The sequence below is a fragment of the Marmota flaviventris genome, chromosome 15 (assembly GCF_047511675.1).
Source record: "Marmota flaviventris isolate mMarFla1 chromosome 15, mMarFla1.hap1, whole genome shotgun sequence".
Lineage (NCBI taxonomy): Eukaryota > Metazoa > Chordata > Mammalia > Rodentia > Sciuridae > Marmota > Marmota flaviventris.
Genome location: NC_092512.1, coordinates 69238775 through 69257601, shown reverse-complemented (window position 1 = coordinate 69257601; position 18827 = coordinate 69238775). Strand labels below are relative to the sequence as shown.

At 35.7% G+C, this 18827-nt stretch overlaps 1 protein-coding gene across 5 annotated transcripts in view; it reads right to left on the bottom strand.

Moving 5' to 3' along the window:
• Mtfr1 (mitochondrial fission regulator 1) overlaps nucleotides 1–18827 on the bottom strand; it is a 52751-nt gene that overhangs the window by 9011 nt on the left and 24913 nt on the right. For 3 of the 5 annotated variants that reach the window (XM_071602326.1, XM_071602327.1, XM_071602328.1), the window contains exons 1-3: nucleotides 13152–13225; nucleotides 4206–4431; nucleotides 3040–3155 (exon numbers count right to left, since the gene is read on the bottom strand). In XM_071602326.1, the coding sequence (XP_071458427.1) occupies nucleotides 3040–3155; nucleotides 4206–4431; nucleotides 13152–13210 (401 nt within the window). In that variant the 5' untranslated portion in view covers nucleotides 13211–13225. Of the gene's footprint in view, nucleotides 1–3039; nucleotides 3156–4205; nucleotides 4432–13151; nucleotides 13226–18827 lie in introns of those variants that run through there. The other 2 variants (XM_027932887.2, XM_027932888.2) reach the window with 1 other exon arrangement.

Sequence of the window (18827 nt, the reverse complement as noted above, 5' to 3'; positions counted from 1 at the left end):
GTAAATTTAATGTTTTGTTTTTCCCGTCTATTGAAATTTTAAGAAACAAAAAACAAATGTAAAAACAACAAAAAGGGACATCAAGTATGGGTGTCTCCACAGCAGTAAACAATCAGCCAGGGTGATGTTTCTTTTGTTTCTTTAAACAATTTTCGACATACCAACTTCTGCTGATGAGATATCCATCTTTTTTGCTTAATTGATTTTGGCTCCAAAATGCTCAAAGGTAGAAGAGCACAGGCTTTTATTTAGAGTTACACTGCACTGGAATTCTCTTAGTTTTTCCAATGTTGGCATCTAAAGAAACCACTTTTTGAGCACAATTTACATAAATACAAAGGTCTTTTTAACTCCATTGACCATTGCAAAGAAAAGTCTAGGTTAAACCTAATATACCTCTAGGGTCCTTTCCCTTATCTCACAATGATGGAAACTCAAAATATGAGATAGTCTTAAATTTTCTCAGTGTCCTAAATAGGTGGTATTCCCAAAATGTTTTTTAATGATCTTTCTTCATCTTTTAGGTTAGAAAGCAATCAAGAAATGTATAAAAATATATTATTGTGTTAGAATCCAGGGAGAAAAAAAGCTGATTAATAATTTAGTTCCTTCTCCTTGGGTAGAAAATGACTAATCTTTTCAAGTGGGCAAGTGGCTGGATTAAGACAACTAGCCAAGTTGACAGCAGGAGGTAATCCACAAGAGGATAGACAGTAGAGGGGTAGAGACAAGAGTGTTGAGAGGCTATAGACCAGAAGATGAGTGGTAATTTCCACATTTAGCTGCTCTAGGCTCTGTTCAACACAAGCCTTCTGTGTTTTTTTTTTTTTTTTTTTTTTAATTTTAAAAGTTAAATCTTCTGAAAAGTGTATTTATTGGGAATAACATTTTGCCACTAAATGCAGGTTTTTTCCTTCCACTTATGCCTATAAATTATCAGTTAATGTCTCAGATCAAATAATTAGGATTAGAAAAGAAACAAGTAACACCTGCTGCTTGATGTGCTATGAGTAGGAAATTGTCTTACTCTGATCCATTGAGTGCCCTGGTCTATTCTCCACCTAAGAGCTAAAGTGAGCCAGCCTGCCTGCTTCCCAGGTCACTTCCTTTAGAGTCTTTTAAATCCTTGCCATCTTCTATGAAGTTGGGATCAGGCTAGGGTCTTTTCTGATACTCTCTTAAAAACAGCACATTTCATTTGCAGCTATTATTCAAATTTGAAAAATTAAACTGGAGAGCTTTAGTAAAGTCTGCAGTCTCACATTATTCACTATCTTTATACTATAGATTTTTATAAATAAAGTTAGCCCTCTGTATCCATAGGTCCCACATTTATGGATTCAGCAAACACAAATGAAAAATATGTACACTTTTAATTATGTCTGTACTAAATGTGTATAGACTGTTTTCTTGTCATTAATTCCCTAAACTATTTAATAGCATTTACATTGTATTAGGTGTTATAAGTAATGTAGATTTAAAGTAATCAGGAGGATGTGCAAATACTATGTTATATGCAAATACTATGCCATGTTACACAAAGGATTACATACCCATAGATTTTGGAAATGCAGGGGGATAGCCCTAGAATACTGAAGGGCAAGGGCCAACTATATGCTCATCTTCCTCATTAGATTACAAGCATCCTGGTGTAAGGAAGAGTTACTTGCAATACTTTTAAGCATTATGAATCTTAAAAAATTTCATTTTGGTTGGGGGTGTAGCTCAGTGGTAGAACACATGCCTAGCACACAAGGCCTTGGGCTCATACCCAGCACTGCAAGAAAAAAAATTATTTAATATTGGGTTTGAAGAATTAGACATAATTATAAATTATTATTACAGAATGAGCAAACTGAAGTAAACTTGAAATATTTCAGTATTTCTTAATGTTCTTCTACTCCAAAAGCAATCAAATACTTGATGAAAATATGTCTACTTGAGGACTCACAGATTATAATCTTTAATTTTTTATTCTTTTCAGTACAAAAATGTTATATTGTGTATATAACCAAAGACTACACATTCTCCTTAAGATACTATCATACAGAACAAATTAATTATCTTAGGCAAGATTATTAATCATAATGATTCTTCCAAAGAATGTCAATGTTACTTATAAAATCAATAAACTGGGAAGGCTCCTGCTAATTCCTCATTAGTCAACTCTAGTATCCCCTTCTGAGAAGCCTTGCCAAACCTCTCTCATCCTACAGTCCAGCTGCCTTCCGTAACTGCTTAGTACATTTTATAGTATCAGTATTATTGAACTCTTTTCTTAATCTCCTCTAACATACCAAATATTCCTTGAATGCAAGGACTTATTTCTGATGCCTGCCTAATTAAAGAGTGAAGAGCATATGGCCAGATGGAATGGTGCATGGGTATAATCCCAGTGACTTGGGAGGCTGAAAGCAGGAGGATCACAAGTTTGAGGCCAGCCTCAGCAATTCAGTGAGGCCCTAAGCAGCTTAGCAAGATCCTGTTTAAAAAATAAAAAGGGCTGAGGATGTAGCTCAGTGGTAAAGTGCCCCTGGGTTAAATCCCCATCACCAAAAACAGTCAATATTTTATTCAGGCTCTTTCAAATAAATAGACACACCTCTCTAACTCTTATATACTGTTTCCTTTGAATCACAACTCTTCTTGACTCAACAATTTTTAGGAAACATTCTCTTAGTACACAAATTCTCTACTATGGCCCATACTGATCCCTCTGCCTCAATAAGACCATTATAATCACTGTACTTATGTAAACAAATTTATGATAGTTCTTTCTGGTCTCTCATACAAGAATATAAACTTCTAAAAGGCAGGGATTCACAAGAATTTAGGATACAATTATATGTCCCTGAGAATTTATACTAGATGAGTATTAAAACTGAACAAAAATGAAGACTGCTCAAGAAAAAGAGTAGAGTTAGTTACTAGAGATCAAATGAGGCGACTAAAAGACAGTATTCAAATGTATCATCTTTAAAGGATATTATTTTAAATAACAGACATTGTATCTCAGCTCTGACAGCCTTCCAAACTAACCTTAGTCTTGTTGAACACTCTCCTTCTTCTGTGGCTACCCATCCAACGTCAGCGAAAGATACCACTGCATCCTCTCCCAGGTGGTTGGGACTCCATTCTGTTGCATGGCTGGTAAGCTGTAAATTATAAATAGAGAAAGTCCTTCACCAGACACCAAAATGTTATCAAACTATTCCTTACCTAAAAAAAAAAAAAAAAAAATCACCTTTGGTGTTAAAAACACATGGGTGATTTCTAACATTTCCACTACAGGTCTTCATGAAAAGGATCACAGTTACATCACTGTATGACAAACTCTGAACTATTTAACTTCATCCAATTTTTATTTTATAGTTTAATTTTTAAAATTTGATTCATCCTAACATGTTAAAAAACATTTTTAGATTCTAAGCATTAGAAACCACTTATCTTCTGAAGAAATTTAGTGAAGGGGGAACAAAGTTAAGAAAAAAACAAGTGACCAATTTGTGCTAAATGCAGGAATGTTTTTAAATGACTGTCATACAGCAATGCTGTCATAATGCTATATTGTCTGTATTTTGTTAATGTGATAGTGTTGAAAATATATTTTTAAAAACTCAGTTACTGGCTCCCTGCACTGCTACCGACATTGCTGCCTCTGATTCCGCTGCAGTAAGCCTGAAGTCACCTTTGTGGGCTGCTGCAGAAGCCACTGCTGTGCCTGGAGGTCTCTTCTCTAGGCATGGCCTCCTTTACCTCAGACAAGAATTCCGTCGCTTCCTCTGTGGTCATGCCCCTGAACTGGAGGTCTCCTGTCCATCAGCAGCCTGCACTGCTGCTGCCAGCCTGAGATCCCCTAGAGGTGTTATTTTGGGTGCTGCTGCTACAGAAGAAACCACTGCCCTGGATGCAACTGAAGCCGATACGGATGCTGACTCTTGGAGATCGCCTGGAGATACTGCCTCCACAAGCTGCAGTTGTAGCTACTGCTACTGTTAACTCACTGCCAACTGCCAACAACTACCGCCACCACTGCTGCCTAGAGGACTGCTTCAGGGGAGTCCCCAGGTTTGGTTGCATATGCCTGTACCCTTTGGGGACACCAGCCAGGGCCTGGGGCCTGGGTGCCAGCAAGTTTATCACAATAAGAGCCTCTGTCTGGGGACTCCAGCTGGGACCCGCAGGTCCAGTGTGGGGGTGCCTACAGGTTTGGAGGAGTCTGGGGTTTTCCTGCTGAGAGTGCTGGTGGCCATTGTCTTGCTGCTGCATCTCAGGGTTGCTCCTTTGCATGAGTGTATCCCTGGTGGTCTCTCTGCAAGTAGGAGCTGCACTGAGATCTTGAGACTGCACCGTGGCCAATCCTGAGGTATCTGAAGCCCAGATCGGTGGAATAGAGACTGGGTTTTCGAGGGCTGATCTGGGTTTGGTGATCTGAAGAGATGTCAGAGACAGGGCTGAGAAACTGTTGAACACTGACAGAGACAGTTTGACTTTCCAGCAAGTTATTTTATTTTATTTTTTGATTCACTAATCTCTCTAGCATATTTGGGACAGGATGTTTTTTATGCATCAGAGTGTGGAGGTCAATGATATATGATTGGTGTTTTGCATTTTTGTTGTATTCTTATGTCTGATTTTTTCTCCTCTTTGTCTATTTTCTTGGATTTTCTTTCCAACTTTTCTCCAACCAACAGCCAATCACTCGTTGGCTCCTCTCCGACTCTTCCTGTGAATTTTTACTTCTAGCTTCTCTCTTCCTTCCTTGTGAATATTGCATACTACACTACCTCTCTTCTCTCATCCACCATTTGAAATTGTAAATCTTTTTAACAAATATACTTTTTGTACTGTAGATAGCTATTGAACTCATCATTTTGATTTAATATGAGAAAGCAGTAGACGCCTTAGAGGGAGCTATTAGGTGTTCATTGGGTGCTGTTGATATTAGTCTTACCAGTAAAGGTGAAGCACTGGAAACCTTTAGGGACACTATAGGTCTACAGGGTAGAATTTATCCTGCCTTAGATCCATACTTTTACATGGGAAAACACTAACACATGAAAAATCAAGGGAATAAAGCACCCCAAACAAACCAAGATGCTTCAACAACAGAAGCCACTGATAACACAGTAGAAGAAATATCCAAGGAGTTCAGATTGTATATAGTTAAACTGATATGTGAAGTAAAGGATAGTATAAGGAGTGAAATCAAAGAAAAAATACAGGAAGTGAAAGACTATTTCAATAAAGAGAGATCGTGGGAAAAAAAAAACAACAAGCAGAAATCCTGGAAATAAAGGAATCAGTAAACCAAATTATAAATTCAATAGAAAGCATCACCAATAGATTAGACCACTTGGAAGACAGAACTTCAGACAATGAAGACAACATATATAACCTTGAAAGTAGAAATGAACATGGGGAGAAGATGCTAAAAAAACCATGAACAGAATATCCAAGAATTATGGGATAACAAGAAAAGACAAAATTTAAGAGTTACTGAAATAGAGGAAGGAGCAGAGATACAAACCAAAAGAATGCACAATCTTTTCAATGATATAATAGCAGAAAATTTCCCAATCCTAAAGAATGGGATGGAAAATCAAATACAAGAGGCTTACAGGACCCCAAATGTACAAAATTATAGCAGACCCACACAAAAACACATTATAATGAGAATGACTAACACAGAGAATAAAGATGAAATCTTAAAGGCTGTGAGAAAAAAAATTTGTTTCCCCTATATGTAATTTTATTTTATTTTATTTTTTTGAGAAAAAAAATAAAATTACATATAGGGGAAACAAATTCAGATCTCAACTGATTTCTCAGTCCAGACCCTCAAAGCTAGGAAGTCCTGGAATAATATATTTCAAGCTCTGAAAGAAAACGGGTGTCAACCGAGAGAATTTAATATCCAGAAAAATTAAGTTTTAGATTTGAAGATGAAATTAAAACCTTCCATGATAAAAAAAAAAAATTAAAAGAATTCACAACTAGAAAGCCTACACTACCGAGCATTCTCAGCAAAATATTCCATAAGGATGAAGTTAAAAAAAAAAGTGAAAGCCAGCAAAGGGAGGATATACACTAAAGGGACATTCAACCAAATGAGAAACTAAGACAAATCAAAAGCCAGCAATAAATCAAAATGACAGGGAATATAAATCATATCTCAAAAATAACCTTGAATGTTAACAGCCTAAACTTATCAAAAGACATAGACTGGCAGATTGATTAAAAAGCAAGACCAAATAATAAATATGCTGTCTTCAAGAGACTCACCTCCTGGGCAAAGACGTCCACAGGCTGAAGGTGAAAGGATGGGAAAAAACTTATCACTCATATGGATTACGTAAACAAGCAGGGGTTTCCATTCTCATTTCAGATAAAGTAGATTTCAAACCAAAGTTAATCAAAGAGACAAAGAAGGGCATTTCATACTCCTTAAGGGAAGTATATATAAGCAGGATATAACAATTATAAATATTTATGCCCCAAACAATGGAGCATCTAGGTACATCACACAAACCCTTCTCAATTTCAAGAGTCAAATAGACCACAATAAAATAATACTGGGTCACTTTAACACACCTCTTTCACCACTGGACAGATCTTCCAAACAAAAACTATATAAAGAAACTATACAACTAAATAATACAATTAATAATTTAGACTTGACATACATAGAATATTTCACCCATCAATGAGCAAATATACTTTTTTCTCAGCAGCTCATGGCTCCTTCTCTAAAACAGACCATATCTTATGCCACAAAGCAACTCTTAGTAAATACAAAAAAACAAACATGATAATACCCTGCATTCTATCAGACCAAATGGAATGGATTAGAAATCAATGATAAAATTAAAAAAAAAAATCGAAGCTACTGTAACAAATGGAGACTAAATAATACACAATTCAATGATGAATGAATAGTAGAAGAAATCAAGGATGAAATAAAAAATTCTTAGAGGTAAAGGAGAACACTGATACAACATTTCAAAATCTCTCGGACACTACAAAGGCAATACTAAGAGGAGAGTTTATTGCAGTGAGAGCATTCATTAAAAGAATAAAAAGTCAACAAATAAATGACCTAACACTACATCTCAAAGCCCTAGAAAAAGAAGAACAAATCAACACCAAAAGCAGAATATGGGAAATAATTAAAATAAGAGCTGAAATTAATGAAATTGAAACAAAAGAAACAACTGAAACAGACAAAACAAAAAGATGGTTCTTTGAAAAAATAAAAATAGATAACCCCTTGGCCATGCTAACAAAGAGAAAAAGAAAACTCAAATTACTAAAATACAAAATGAAGAAGGAAATATCACAATGGACACATCTGAAATACAGAAGAAAATTAGAAACTATTTTGAAAAGTTATACTCTAATAAAAATAGAAAATATCAAAGACATCAAAAAATTTCTAGAGACATATGATCTACCCAAACTGAATGAGGAGGTCATTCATGATTTAAATAAATCAATTTCAAGTAATGAAATAGAAAATACCATCAAAAGCCTACCAACCAAGAAAAGCCCAGAATCAGATGGATTCTCAGCCGAGTTCTACAAGACTTTCAAAGAAGAATTAACACCAATACTCCTCAAAGTATTCCATGAAATAGAAAAGGAGGGAAACTTCCAAACTCATTCTATGAGGCTAATATAACCCTGATACCAAAACCACACAAAGACACATCAAGGAAAGAAAATTTCAGACAAATATCCCTGATGAACACAGACGCAAAAATTCTCAATAAAATTCTGACAACTCACATACAAAAACATATTAAAAAGATAGTGCAGCACGATCAAGTGGGATTCATCCCAGGGATACAGGGTTGGTTCAACATACAGAAATCAATAAACATAATTCATCATATTAATAGACTTCAAAACAAGAATCATATGATCATCTCAATAGATGCAGAAAAGTATTTGACAAAATATAGCATCCCTTCATGTTCAAAACATTAGAAAAACTAGGGATAGTAGGAACATACCTCAATATTCTAAAAGCTATATATGCTAAACCCAAGGCCAGCATCATTCTAAATGGAGAAAAATTTAAATTATTCCTGCTAAAAACTGGAACAAGACAAGGATGTCCTCTTTTACCACTTCTATTCAATATCATCCTTGAAACTCTAGCCAGAGCAATTAGACAAAAGAAACAAATTAAAGGGATACAAATATGTAAAGAAGAACTCAAACTATCACTATTTGCTGATGACATGATTTGATCTAAAGATCAAAAAAATTCCACCAGAAAACTTCTAGAACTAATAAATGAATTCAGCAAAGTATCAGCATATACACCAACAGCTATAAATCAAATACATTCCTATACATTAGTGATGAATCCACTGAAAGAGAAATTAGGAAAACTACCCCATTCACAACAGCCTCAAAACAAATAAAATACCTGGGAATCAATCTAACAAAAAAAGTGAAAGATCTCTACAAGGAAAACTACAGAACACTAAAGAAAGAAATTGAAGAAAACCTCAGAAGATGGAAAGATCTCCCACGCTCCTGGATAGGCAGAGTTAATTTTGTCAAAATGGCCATACTACCAAAAGTGTTATACAGATTTAATGCAATTCCTATTAAAATCCCAATGACATTCTTCACAGAAATAGAAAAAGCAATCATGAAACTTATTTGGAAAAATAAGAGGCCCAGAATAGCTAAAGCAATCCTTAGCAAGAAAAGTGAAGTAGGAGGAATAGAACACCAGACCTTAAATAAAACTACAGAGCTATAGTAATAAAAAAGGCATGGTATTGGCACCAATATAGACTTGTAGACCAATAGTACAGAATAGAGGACACAGAGATAAACCCACATAAATATGGTTATGTCATATTAGAAAAAAGTGCCAAAAATATTCACTGGAGAAAAGATAGCCTATTAAACAGCAACAACAACAACAAAAGCTGGCAAAACTGGAAATCCATTTGTAACAAAATAAAATTAGACCTCTATCTCTCACCCTGCACAAGATTCAACTCAAAGTGGATCAAAGACTTAGGCATTAGAACAGAGACCCTGCGCCTAATAGAAGAAAAAACAGGGCCAAATCTTCTCCACATTGGCCTAGGATCTGACTTCCTTAACAAGACTCCTAAAGTGCAAGAAGTAAAATCAAGAATTAATAAATGAGATGGATTGAATTAAAGAGCTTCTTCTCAGCAAAGGAAACAATAAAATAAGGAGATAGCCTACAGAATGGGAGCAAATTTTTAGCACACGCACAGATAGACCACTAATCTCTAGGATATATATAAAGAACTCAAAAAACACCAAAAAAAAAAAAACCCCACAAATAACCCCATCAATAAATGGGCTAAGGAACTGAATAGACACTTCACAAAAGAAATATAATCGATCAACAAGTATATGAAAAAGTGTTCAACATCTCTAGTAATTAGAAAAATACAAATCAAAACTACTCTAACATTTCATTTCACTCCTGTCAGAATGGCAATCATCAAGAATACAGGAAACAATAAATGTTGGTGAGGATGTGGTGAAAAAGGTACACTCATACATTGCTGGTGGGACTGTAAATTGGTGCAACCACTACAGAAAGTAGTATGGAGATTCCTCAGAAACTTGGGAATGGAACCACCATTTGTCCCAGCTATCCCACTCCTTAGTTTATACTAAAGGACTTAAAATCTGCGTACTATAGTGATGTAGCTACATCAATGTTTATAGCAGCTCAATTCACAATGGCTAGACTATGGAACCAACCAAGGTGTCCCTCAATAGACAAATGGATAAAGAAAATGTGGTATATATACTCAATGGAATATTACTCAGCTTTAAAAAGGAGTAAAATTATGGCATTTGCCAGTAAATGGTTGGAGTTGGAGAATATCATGCTAAGCAAAATAAGTCAATCCTACAAAACCAAAGGCTGAATGTTTTCTCTAATATGTGGATGCGAATTCACAATAAGGCGGGGTGGGGGGGCACTAGGGAAGAATAATGTTACCTTAGATTAGATAGAGGGAAGAGATAGGAGGGGAAATGGGGATAAGAAAGATAGCTGAATGAAACAGACATTATTACTGTATGTATGTATGTGACTACATGACCAATATGATTCTGCAACATGTACACTCAGAAAAATAAGAAATTATATCCCATCTATGTATGATATGTCAAAGTATGTAAATACATTCTACTGTCAAGTACAGCTAATTAAAACAAATAAAAAAATTAAAAAAAAAAAAAAAACTCAGTTACTAGAAGCTCAGTTCTTGTTCTCAATGTCAATCCAAAAATGAGGACAAGGTTTAGAAAAAAAGAAAAAGTTTTATTGCTTTGCAAGCAAAGAACAAAGAGTAAACTCTTCCCAGAGGCAGTGAGGGGCTGTTAGGGGAAACAGAGGGCATTTAAAGAGGTGATTCAAAGGCTACATTCCAGTTGTGTCCTGTCAGGAACAATTCATTTGTAGCCTTAAGAGATACTCCTTTCTTAAGTCTTCTGGCATCAGTCCTGAAGTCTAAATTCATTCCTGTGGTGTATATGCTTAAGGACAGATAATTCTGCCTAGAATGGGAAGAAGGATAATCCTGCTTCCCTCAAGATTAGGGAGGGAGAGGGAGAAGAGAAAGGGAAAACAAAAACAAAACAAAACAACAACAACAAAACTCCACAAAAATCCATGAAAGTTTTAAAATAAACTGAGTGGAAGAGCAAGTAGGGTCATGTTCAAAGAATGAAGTGGACCCCTGTTACAACTCCTTAAATTTCTTTTTCTTTTCTTTTCTTTTTTTTTTTTTGAGAGAGAGAGTTTTAATATTTATTTTTTAGTTTTCAGCGGACACAACATCTTTGTTTGTATGTGGTGCTGAGGATCGAACCCAGGCTGCACACATGCCAGGTGAGCGCACTACCGCTTGAGCCACATCAGGCCCACAACTCCTTAAATTTCTTTTTCTTTTCTTTTCTTTTTTTTGAGAGAGAGAGAGAGAGAGAGTTTTAATATTTATTTTTTAGTTTTCAGCGGACACAACATCTTTGTTTGTATGTGGTGCTGAGGATCGAACCCAGGCTGCACACATGCCAGGTGAGCGCACTACCGCTTGAGCCACATCAGGCCCACAACTCCTTAAATTTCTTGATTTTTAACTTGGGATTAAAGAACAAAAATATATGGATGAGGAAAAGAATATTTTGAAACAAATATATTAAAAAGCATGCATATCCTGAAATTTATCTTGGAAAATAAATGAAAAGATAATTTATTTAATTTAATAAAGATAATTTACTTAAGCCAAGAGTAGTGGCACAAGCCTGTAATCATAGTGGCTCAGAAGGCTGAGGTAGGAGGATCTCAAGTTCAAAGCCAGCAAGGCACTAAGCAACTCAGCAAGATCCTTTCTCTAAAGAAAACATTAAAAAGGGGGGTGGCTGGGGATGTGGTTCAAGTGGTAGTGCGCTCGCCTAGCATGCATGAGGCACTGGGTTAGATTCTCAGCACCACATAAATGTAAAATAAAGATATTGTGTCTACCTAAAAAAACTGAAAAAAATAAATATTTTTAAAAAGTATTAAAAAGGGCTGGGATGTGGCTCAGTGGTTAAGTGTTCCTGGGTTCAATCCCTGGGAGAGAGGGAGGGAGGGAGGGAGGGAGGGAGGGAGGGAAGGAAGGAAGGAAGGAAGGAAGGAAGGAAGGAAGGAAGGAAGGAAAGAAAGAGCGAGCATGGTAGGCCATTAAGCTACATCTTCAGCCCTTTATTTTATTAATTTATTTTGTTTATTTATTTAATTTTGATATATGGTCTCATAAAGTTGTATAAGCTAGCCTCCAACAGACTTGAGGACCTCTTGCCTCAGCCTTCTAGCTGAGACTTACAGGAATGTTTCATCCTACAGGACAAACATTATACTTTTAACTCAAGGAAAAAAATATAAAGACATTTACTAGATTTACTAATTAACATTTATCAGAAAGGTTATACTGGGATCCATGCTTTATTCAAACGTTTTTAAAAATGCAGGGTGTATGCTAGCTAAATAAGCACAGGATATACTCTCAGCCCTACTGAAGACCTTTTAATGTTATCACTGCCAAATCAGACTTCTGAAAGTTATAATTAGTTAATGCCTCTTCCTTAAATACAAATATACCATGTAAACAGTTACTATTAATGTAATTAAAAGTTTAAAAGGAAAAATGGCATACACCTGTAATCCCAGTGACTGGGAGGCTGAAGCAGGAGAATTCCAAGTTCAAAGCCATTCATGGAGACCTTGTCTCAAAATAAAAAAATAAAAAGGGCTGGGGATGTGGTTCTGTAGTTAAGTGCCCTTGGGTTCAATCCCCAGTACCAAACAAATGTGCAGGCACACATACACAACCAAAAATAAGTCTTTAAATTGTGAATAAACTTGTTTGGGGAGTGGGTGCTGGGGAATGAACATCCCAGGGATGTATTACACTGAGCTACATCCCTAGCCCTTTGTTATTTTTTTTTTTTTTCTTTAGAGTGGGGATAAGTTGCAGAAGCTGGCCTTAAACATGTGATCCTCCATCTCAGTCTCCCAAGTGGTTGAGATTCCACAAATGTGCCACCATGCCCCACTGTGAATAAAATTTTTTGAAAACCTATCAGCTGTTGGTATGTGAATTTGTTCTGATATCATTATTACCTAACATTATCAACTTAATATTGTTAAAAATTGGCATTTTAACAGTAATATACTGAGCACATCAAGCATCCAAAATGCTTTAAGTTACAGTCTTTGGGGAAGAAAGGTAGATGAAAGGAAAGAAGCTATATTGAGAGTTGAGATTAAGAATCTAACCTTTGGCCACAAAAAAATAAAACAAAACAAAAACAGTTAAAAATGGAATAAAGATGAAAAAGTTTCAAAATACTAATGTCTTGCACATAATGGCAAATAAATTGTTGTCAAAAGAAGAAAAAAGTATCAATTTCAGTAAGTACATTTCTTAAGGTTTATCAGCAGAGACCAAAAGAAAGATTTTTATACTTTTCCCCATGTATTCCAGAAATTTATCCAAACAAGTTAATAACTAAACAGATATTCAGCATAAGAGTTTCTTATACAACTTAAGTAACATAACTGTGCATCAAGCTGTTCCTCTCTTTATTACCGAAAACAAAAGGGTGTCAAATGGGTTATATGCAGATCCTTCAGTAGGAAGGTCCCCATACTCTGCAGAAGCTCCTAGAAAAGACTGCATTTAACAGACTGTTTTAATACAAATGAAGAAAGTCATAAGATTAAAACTTGGGGCTTAGGGATGTGGCTCAGTGGTAGAGCACTTGTGAGAGGACCTAGGTATGAACTCCAACACTAAAAGAAAGTTTTAAAATCTTCTGGTGCCTTCCTAAGGTGCTAGAGTTCATGAACATCAGACTGATCATAATCCTTTGTTTTGTTTAGAAAATAAAATTTGTTCAGTATACTTGCCAGATGGTAGAAAGATAAGACATTTTGACTGGGAGACTTTTCTTTTTTAATTTTTTCTACAGTTGTAGTTGGACACAGTATCTTTATTTTTATTTATTTATCTTTATGGGGTGCTGAGAATTGAGCCCAGTGCTTCACTCTTTCAAGACAGGCACTCTACCATTAAGCTACAACTCCAGCCCTGGTATACTTCTTACTTTCCCAGTAAAGTATTAAATTGCTTTCTTCCAAAATAGTTATAAATTTTTTAAATTTATACTTATACATATTCAAAGATATATGTTAACCCATTTTCATGATCTCAAATGATAATTAAAAATCAAATTTATTTCTCAACTTTATATCTGTACTCCATACATTAACCAAGAACTATTATTTTTTGCATAAACTTGGAAAAAAATAACTATTCCAAGGATTTACTTTCCAGTCTTATTTAAACATTAAGCATGTTTAGAAACAAAACCATGTATATAACATGCACTCAATGAAATGAAAATGGTTAATGATACTGTCAAGATCTGTCTGTACCGTTTCTACTTGACATCCTTCCTTCATCAAAATAGTTTTGTCATTTAAGTCAGCCTCATTCAAAAGACAAAACTGTCTGCACCCAAAATCTTTAAAGGCCATTTTGGTGACATAAGAATGAAATGAAAAGGACAACTTTCAGGATAATCCACTTGTAAAGTACAAGACAAGATAGTGAGGACTGGCAAGGAGGAATGAAGGCAAAAATTTCTTGGAAGTTAGATACCATCACTGACATGCATGGATGACTGCTGAGAAGTCAGAAAAAGAAAAGAACTTACTGATGGTTCCCAGCAAGGTCCTTTCCTATTATAGCCACGGTAGTAGAAAAGAAAGAAAAAGTGAAGAAAAATTTAGAGTAGCATTATATTTTTACTGGTTTTAAGAATTTCACCTTAACATTTGAAAAAACTCATTACTCAAAATTCAATTCTATTTTAGGAATCTTACTATGGTAACTTTAGTTAATTTAAAATATTCTGATAATGTACGAACAAAATAAATTCATTTAATAGAATGTTTAGAACAAAATAAAATCATCCCTCAGTATCCATGGGGGATTGGTTTCCTGGACATTTTCCCCTCCACCCATACAATGCTTGAGTCCCTTGTATAAAATGGTATATAGTATTTGCATATAACCTAAAACATCCCCTCCCCTTATACTTTAAATCATCTCTGGATTACTTGAACCCATTATAGTTAGCAATAGCTCACTGTACAAATGGTAATCTGGTGGCGGATTACCCAGAGTTTTTGCGTGGTGATCTGACCAGCATGGGGCTCTCACTGCCCCCTGACTGTCACACCAGCTTGGGAAGGAATTGCGTGCTAACCTGCAGAATTGGTTGTTCTGGACCCAGTCCCCAGGCTGGGCCTGCTGAACTGCACCTCCACAGATGGACACCACCCCAGAGCCTGGGGACACTGAACTGAGGAAGTGGGGTTCCCAGGGAGGGCCCAATCCTAGCCTGACATCTGGAGTGGCCTCTGCAGCCTGGCCTGGTGTCACCTCTTGTGGCTGCTCCTGAGGCTGTACCTGCAGGACCTGGCATTCTTAGGCCCATGAAGCCAGAACCCACACTCTGCCCCTGCCCCTACCCCATCCCCTTCCCCCTACTAGTTCCGGTGGTAAGTGTAACAATTAAAATGACATCACTTGTCAAAAAAAAAATGTACAAGAGTTGAAATTCTTAGTATAAAAATATTAGAAGAGATAACTTTGTCATCATATGACTTTTTCTAAAATAAATACACTGGTACTAGAGACTAGGATTTTCTGCAAAAATGGTCTAATAGTAAACAGGTTATATACAGATCCTTCAGTAGAAAGGTCCCCACACTCTGTAGATGCTCCTAGCAGAGATGGTATTTGATGAGTTGTTCTGTTACAAGTAAGAGAAATCATAAGATTAAAACCTGCGGGGGTTAAGGGTGTGGCTTAGTGGTAGAGCACTTGCCTAGCACGTGAGAGCACCACAAAAAAAAACAAAGTAAAATAAAAACCTGAATAATGACTTTCCAAGGTGCTGGTTCATGAAGATCAGACTGGTCATAACCCTTTTTGTTTAAAAAATAAAATTTGTTCCAGTACACTTACCATAATTTTAACTTCCACATTTAGTTGTGGTATAGGGACTTTACTGGGAATCTGGAATTTCATTCATTATTTGTTTGGTTACAGAACATTCTCCTCCACCACCAATTCAAATGATGACTTCTCAAAATACAATAAGTTGGGGCAGGACTACTAAAGAAAAATTAGTCCAAGTTAAATTACCCAGAGGTCTTCCAGAGTTGGAATTCAACCTACTTATACCACATTGACAAATCTCCACTCAGATCATTCTAAAGTACATCTCTGTTAGTACCCACAGTCACTTTTTGTGTGTGCTTTAAAATTTTTTCTTTAGTATAGTATTTAAAATCCTAATAAACTATATTTACGTTCCATGTTTTTTTTTTAACTCATACATTTTAAAATTCATAAAACATGCCAAAAAGGCTTTAGTGACTGATTTTCACACCTACCAAAAGGGACTATGTTACTGCTTTAAAGAAAACTTTAGGGGCTGGGAGTGTAGCTCAGTGGTAGAACACATGACCAACATCAATAAAGCCCTGGGTTCAATCCTCAGCACTTTGAAAACAAAACACAACCTTTCTTTAGCAAGGTATGTGCCTCAGGTCCTTAATCTTATCTGTTTAAGAAACTCCTAAAAAGTTTTTTTTTTTTTTTAAATTCATGTATGAAATTTAGATTTAGTAAGCCTTCAGTGTGTTTTAAGAGCTTTCTAAGAATTTCTGCAAGGAGGTAGAAAGGGCACGTAGAACCACATTAGAATATGAGGCCTAAGCATAGATATTATTTTTTAAAGCTTTTGATAATTTATGCATCCAGTTCACTATAAATCAAAACCTCTGCACCCCATTCATGCCCTCCTCCAGAGTTTACTGCTTTTGCAGGTCCCTCCACATCTGAAGTTTCTTTTGGTGTCATTAATCTAGAATAAGTAGTCAAAGAAGGGCCTGTTCTAATTTTGTCTTTATCTGAGTTTCTACCTCCAAAGGACCACTATACCACAATATGTATAAAAGGCTTACTGCAGAAGTATATAGTTGCAAGCCAAAGTTGAAATGCACATATGTGAAAAGTATACAAAGAATAAGGGAAATTATTTTTTCTAAACTAAAGCAAATGCCAAAGAGTCTGGAGATCATGTTTTGGAGCATAATATAGTCAACTAATTCCTAGTACTCACTAAATGAAGTACAGAAGTGAATTAAACCTATAAGATTGTAGGTCTTCCAATAACAGCAGAGAACATTTATTGAATGCCAGTTATATGCTTTTCACATTTATTATCTCATTTTATTTCCAGCACAACAGTCACTTTACTTATTAATTGGATGAACATATAACTAAATCTGTTGGTCTGTGTTCTGATTTGTCACCTATAAATTTGCAGAATCCAATCTGTAAAATCAGGGAGTTAAATTAGACAATCAAATAAGATAATTTGCTCTGTAACTGTAAAGTGGCAATAATAATAATGCCAACAAAATCACCACCAGCAACACTTTTATTGAGCACTCTCTATCTACAAGTTATTAAATGCATGGCTTTCATGTATTATATCCTCTAATACAACAACACAAAGTTAACATGCCTGTCTTGCCTAATATTTATATAGGAGTCTTACCTGGATCAACTGGTACAGTGAATGTTATGGTCTAGAAGAACTATACTGAAGTTTAAGATTTCAGAGGTTAAACTCTTTTGAGAATAACAGAGTTGAGCTGTTACTGATAATGTGGGTAAACTATGAAAGGAATGGAAATAAAAGTCAGCAGGAGTGGGAAAAAAATAAGTTTTAGATGGATCCTCCAAAAGACAATAAAATCACCCAGGATTATGAGCAGACTGGTTTTGAAAACCGAATTCCTGTCTCTGAACTGACCACGTGAATGTCCTCGTCTCAGTTTAATTCAACTTTGTCTCCTGAGTATGGCTTTATTATAATGCAGTGTACTCTTGTGGACCCCATCACTATGTTCCTCAGTTCCAGACTTTCTATATTACTATTTACCCATGTTAGACTCCTAGATAACCCAGATATATTCCTATCAATTAGCACCTCATGAGTCAGAGAAACAGCAAAAATGCATTGCCAATTTTATTACTCTAAATTGATCTGTATTTTTAAAAACTATGTTTTTTTGAATTTTGATAGTCATAAGAAAAAAACAGATACAAAGGAACAATAGCAGACTTAACACATTTAAGTAGCAGGTTAAAAAAAAACTTTAAATATTGATATTAAACAAATGACTTGTATCTTCCACTACATTTTAAAATAGGACACTAATGATGCTTCTCTTACCTTACTCAGTCTTCTCATGTTAATTTACTCTCTTTTCAAATGGAATTCCTGAACTAAATCTAGCTTTTTTTTTTCTAACCATACCCTGACTGATAATAATACTGGGAAAAAGAATCCTCCCAATACAAGTACCTGGTTATAGCTCTTTGGTTAACTGTCAAGGCAGATTTGAATTGCAACAGAAAATATTTGATGTCTCAAGTCCTTTAATATGTCTCCAGCTACATGAACACAAATGCTAAAGCAAGTTCTGCAACTAGGTGGTTATGTAACAGTGGTCCACTTAATGCTTTGAATGTAGTCCTTGCTGCTCTGCCACTGCAACTTATTTTTAAAATGGACATGCTTCTTTCTCTTCCTGTCTTCCTGCTCCTCCCTAATCTCTCCCCCTACATAATTTCAGGGGAAACAGGATTACCTTTCTTCCCTAATTAAGCAGATTTATCTGTCCTTGAGTACAAACCCACGACAGGAACAAGGTAATCCAGACTTTAAGGATTGTACCTGAAGAACTCAGAAATGACTATCTACCAAATTAACAAGTGAATTACAACTCCAACAGAGAACACGTGGATTGTAGCCTTTGAATCACCTCTTTAAAGACCCTCTGTTCCTGCTGATGGGCAGAACCACAGTCTTTGGGACAGGAGTCTCCTGTGTTTTTCCTTTGCTAGCAAATCAATAAACCTTTTTTCCTTTTTGTCAAAACTGTATCCTCATTATTGGACTGGCACTGGGGACAAGGACTGCGCTTTCCATAAAAGCATTTGTTTACATAAACAGGCAGATTTTTTTTTTCTTGGTGGTGCTGGTTTGGAATCCAGTATCACACAGTATGTTAAGATAAGCACTTTACCACTAAGTTATACCAATGGATCCAGAAAGAAAATTTTAATGGAATTGAGCAATCAGAAAAAAGTTAACAAGCTTTAGTTATTATAATA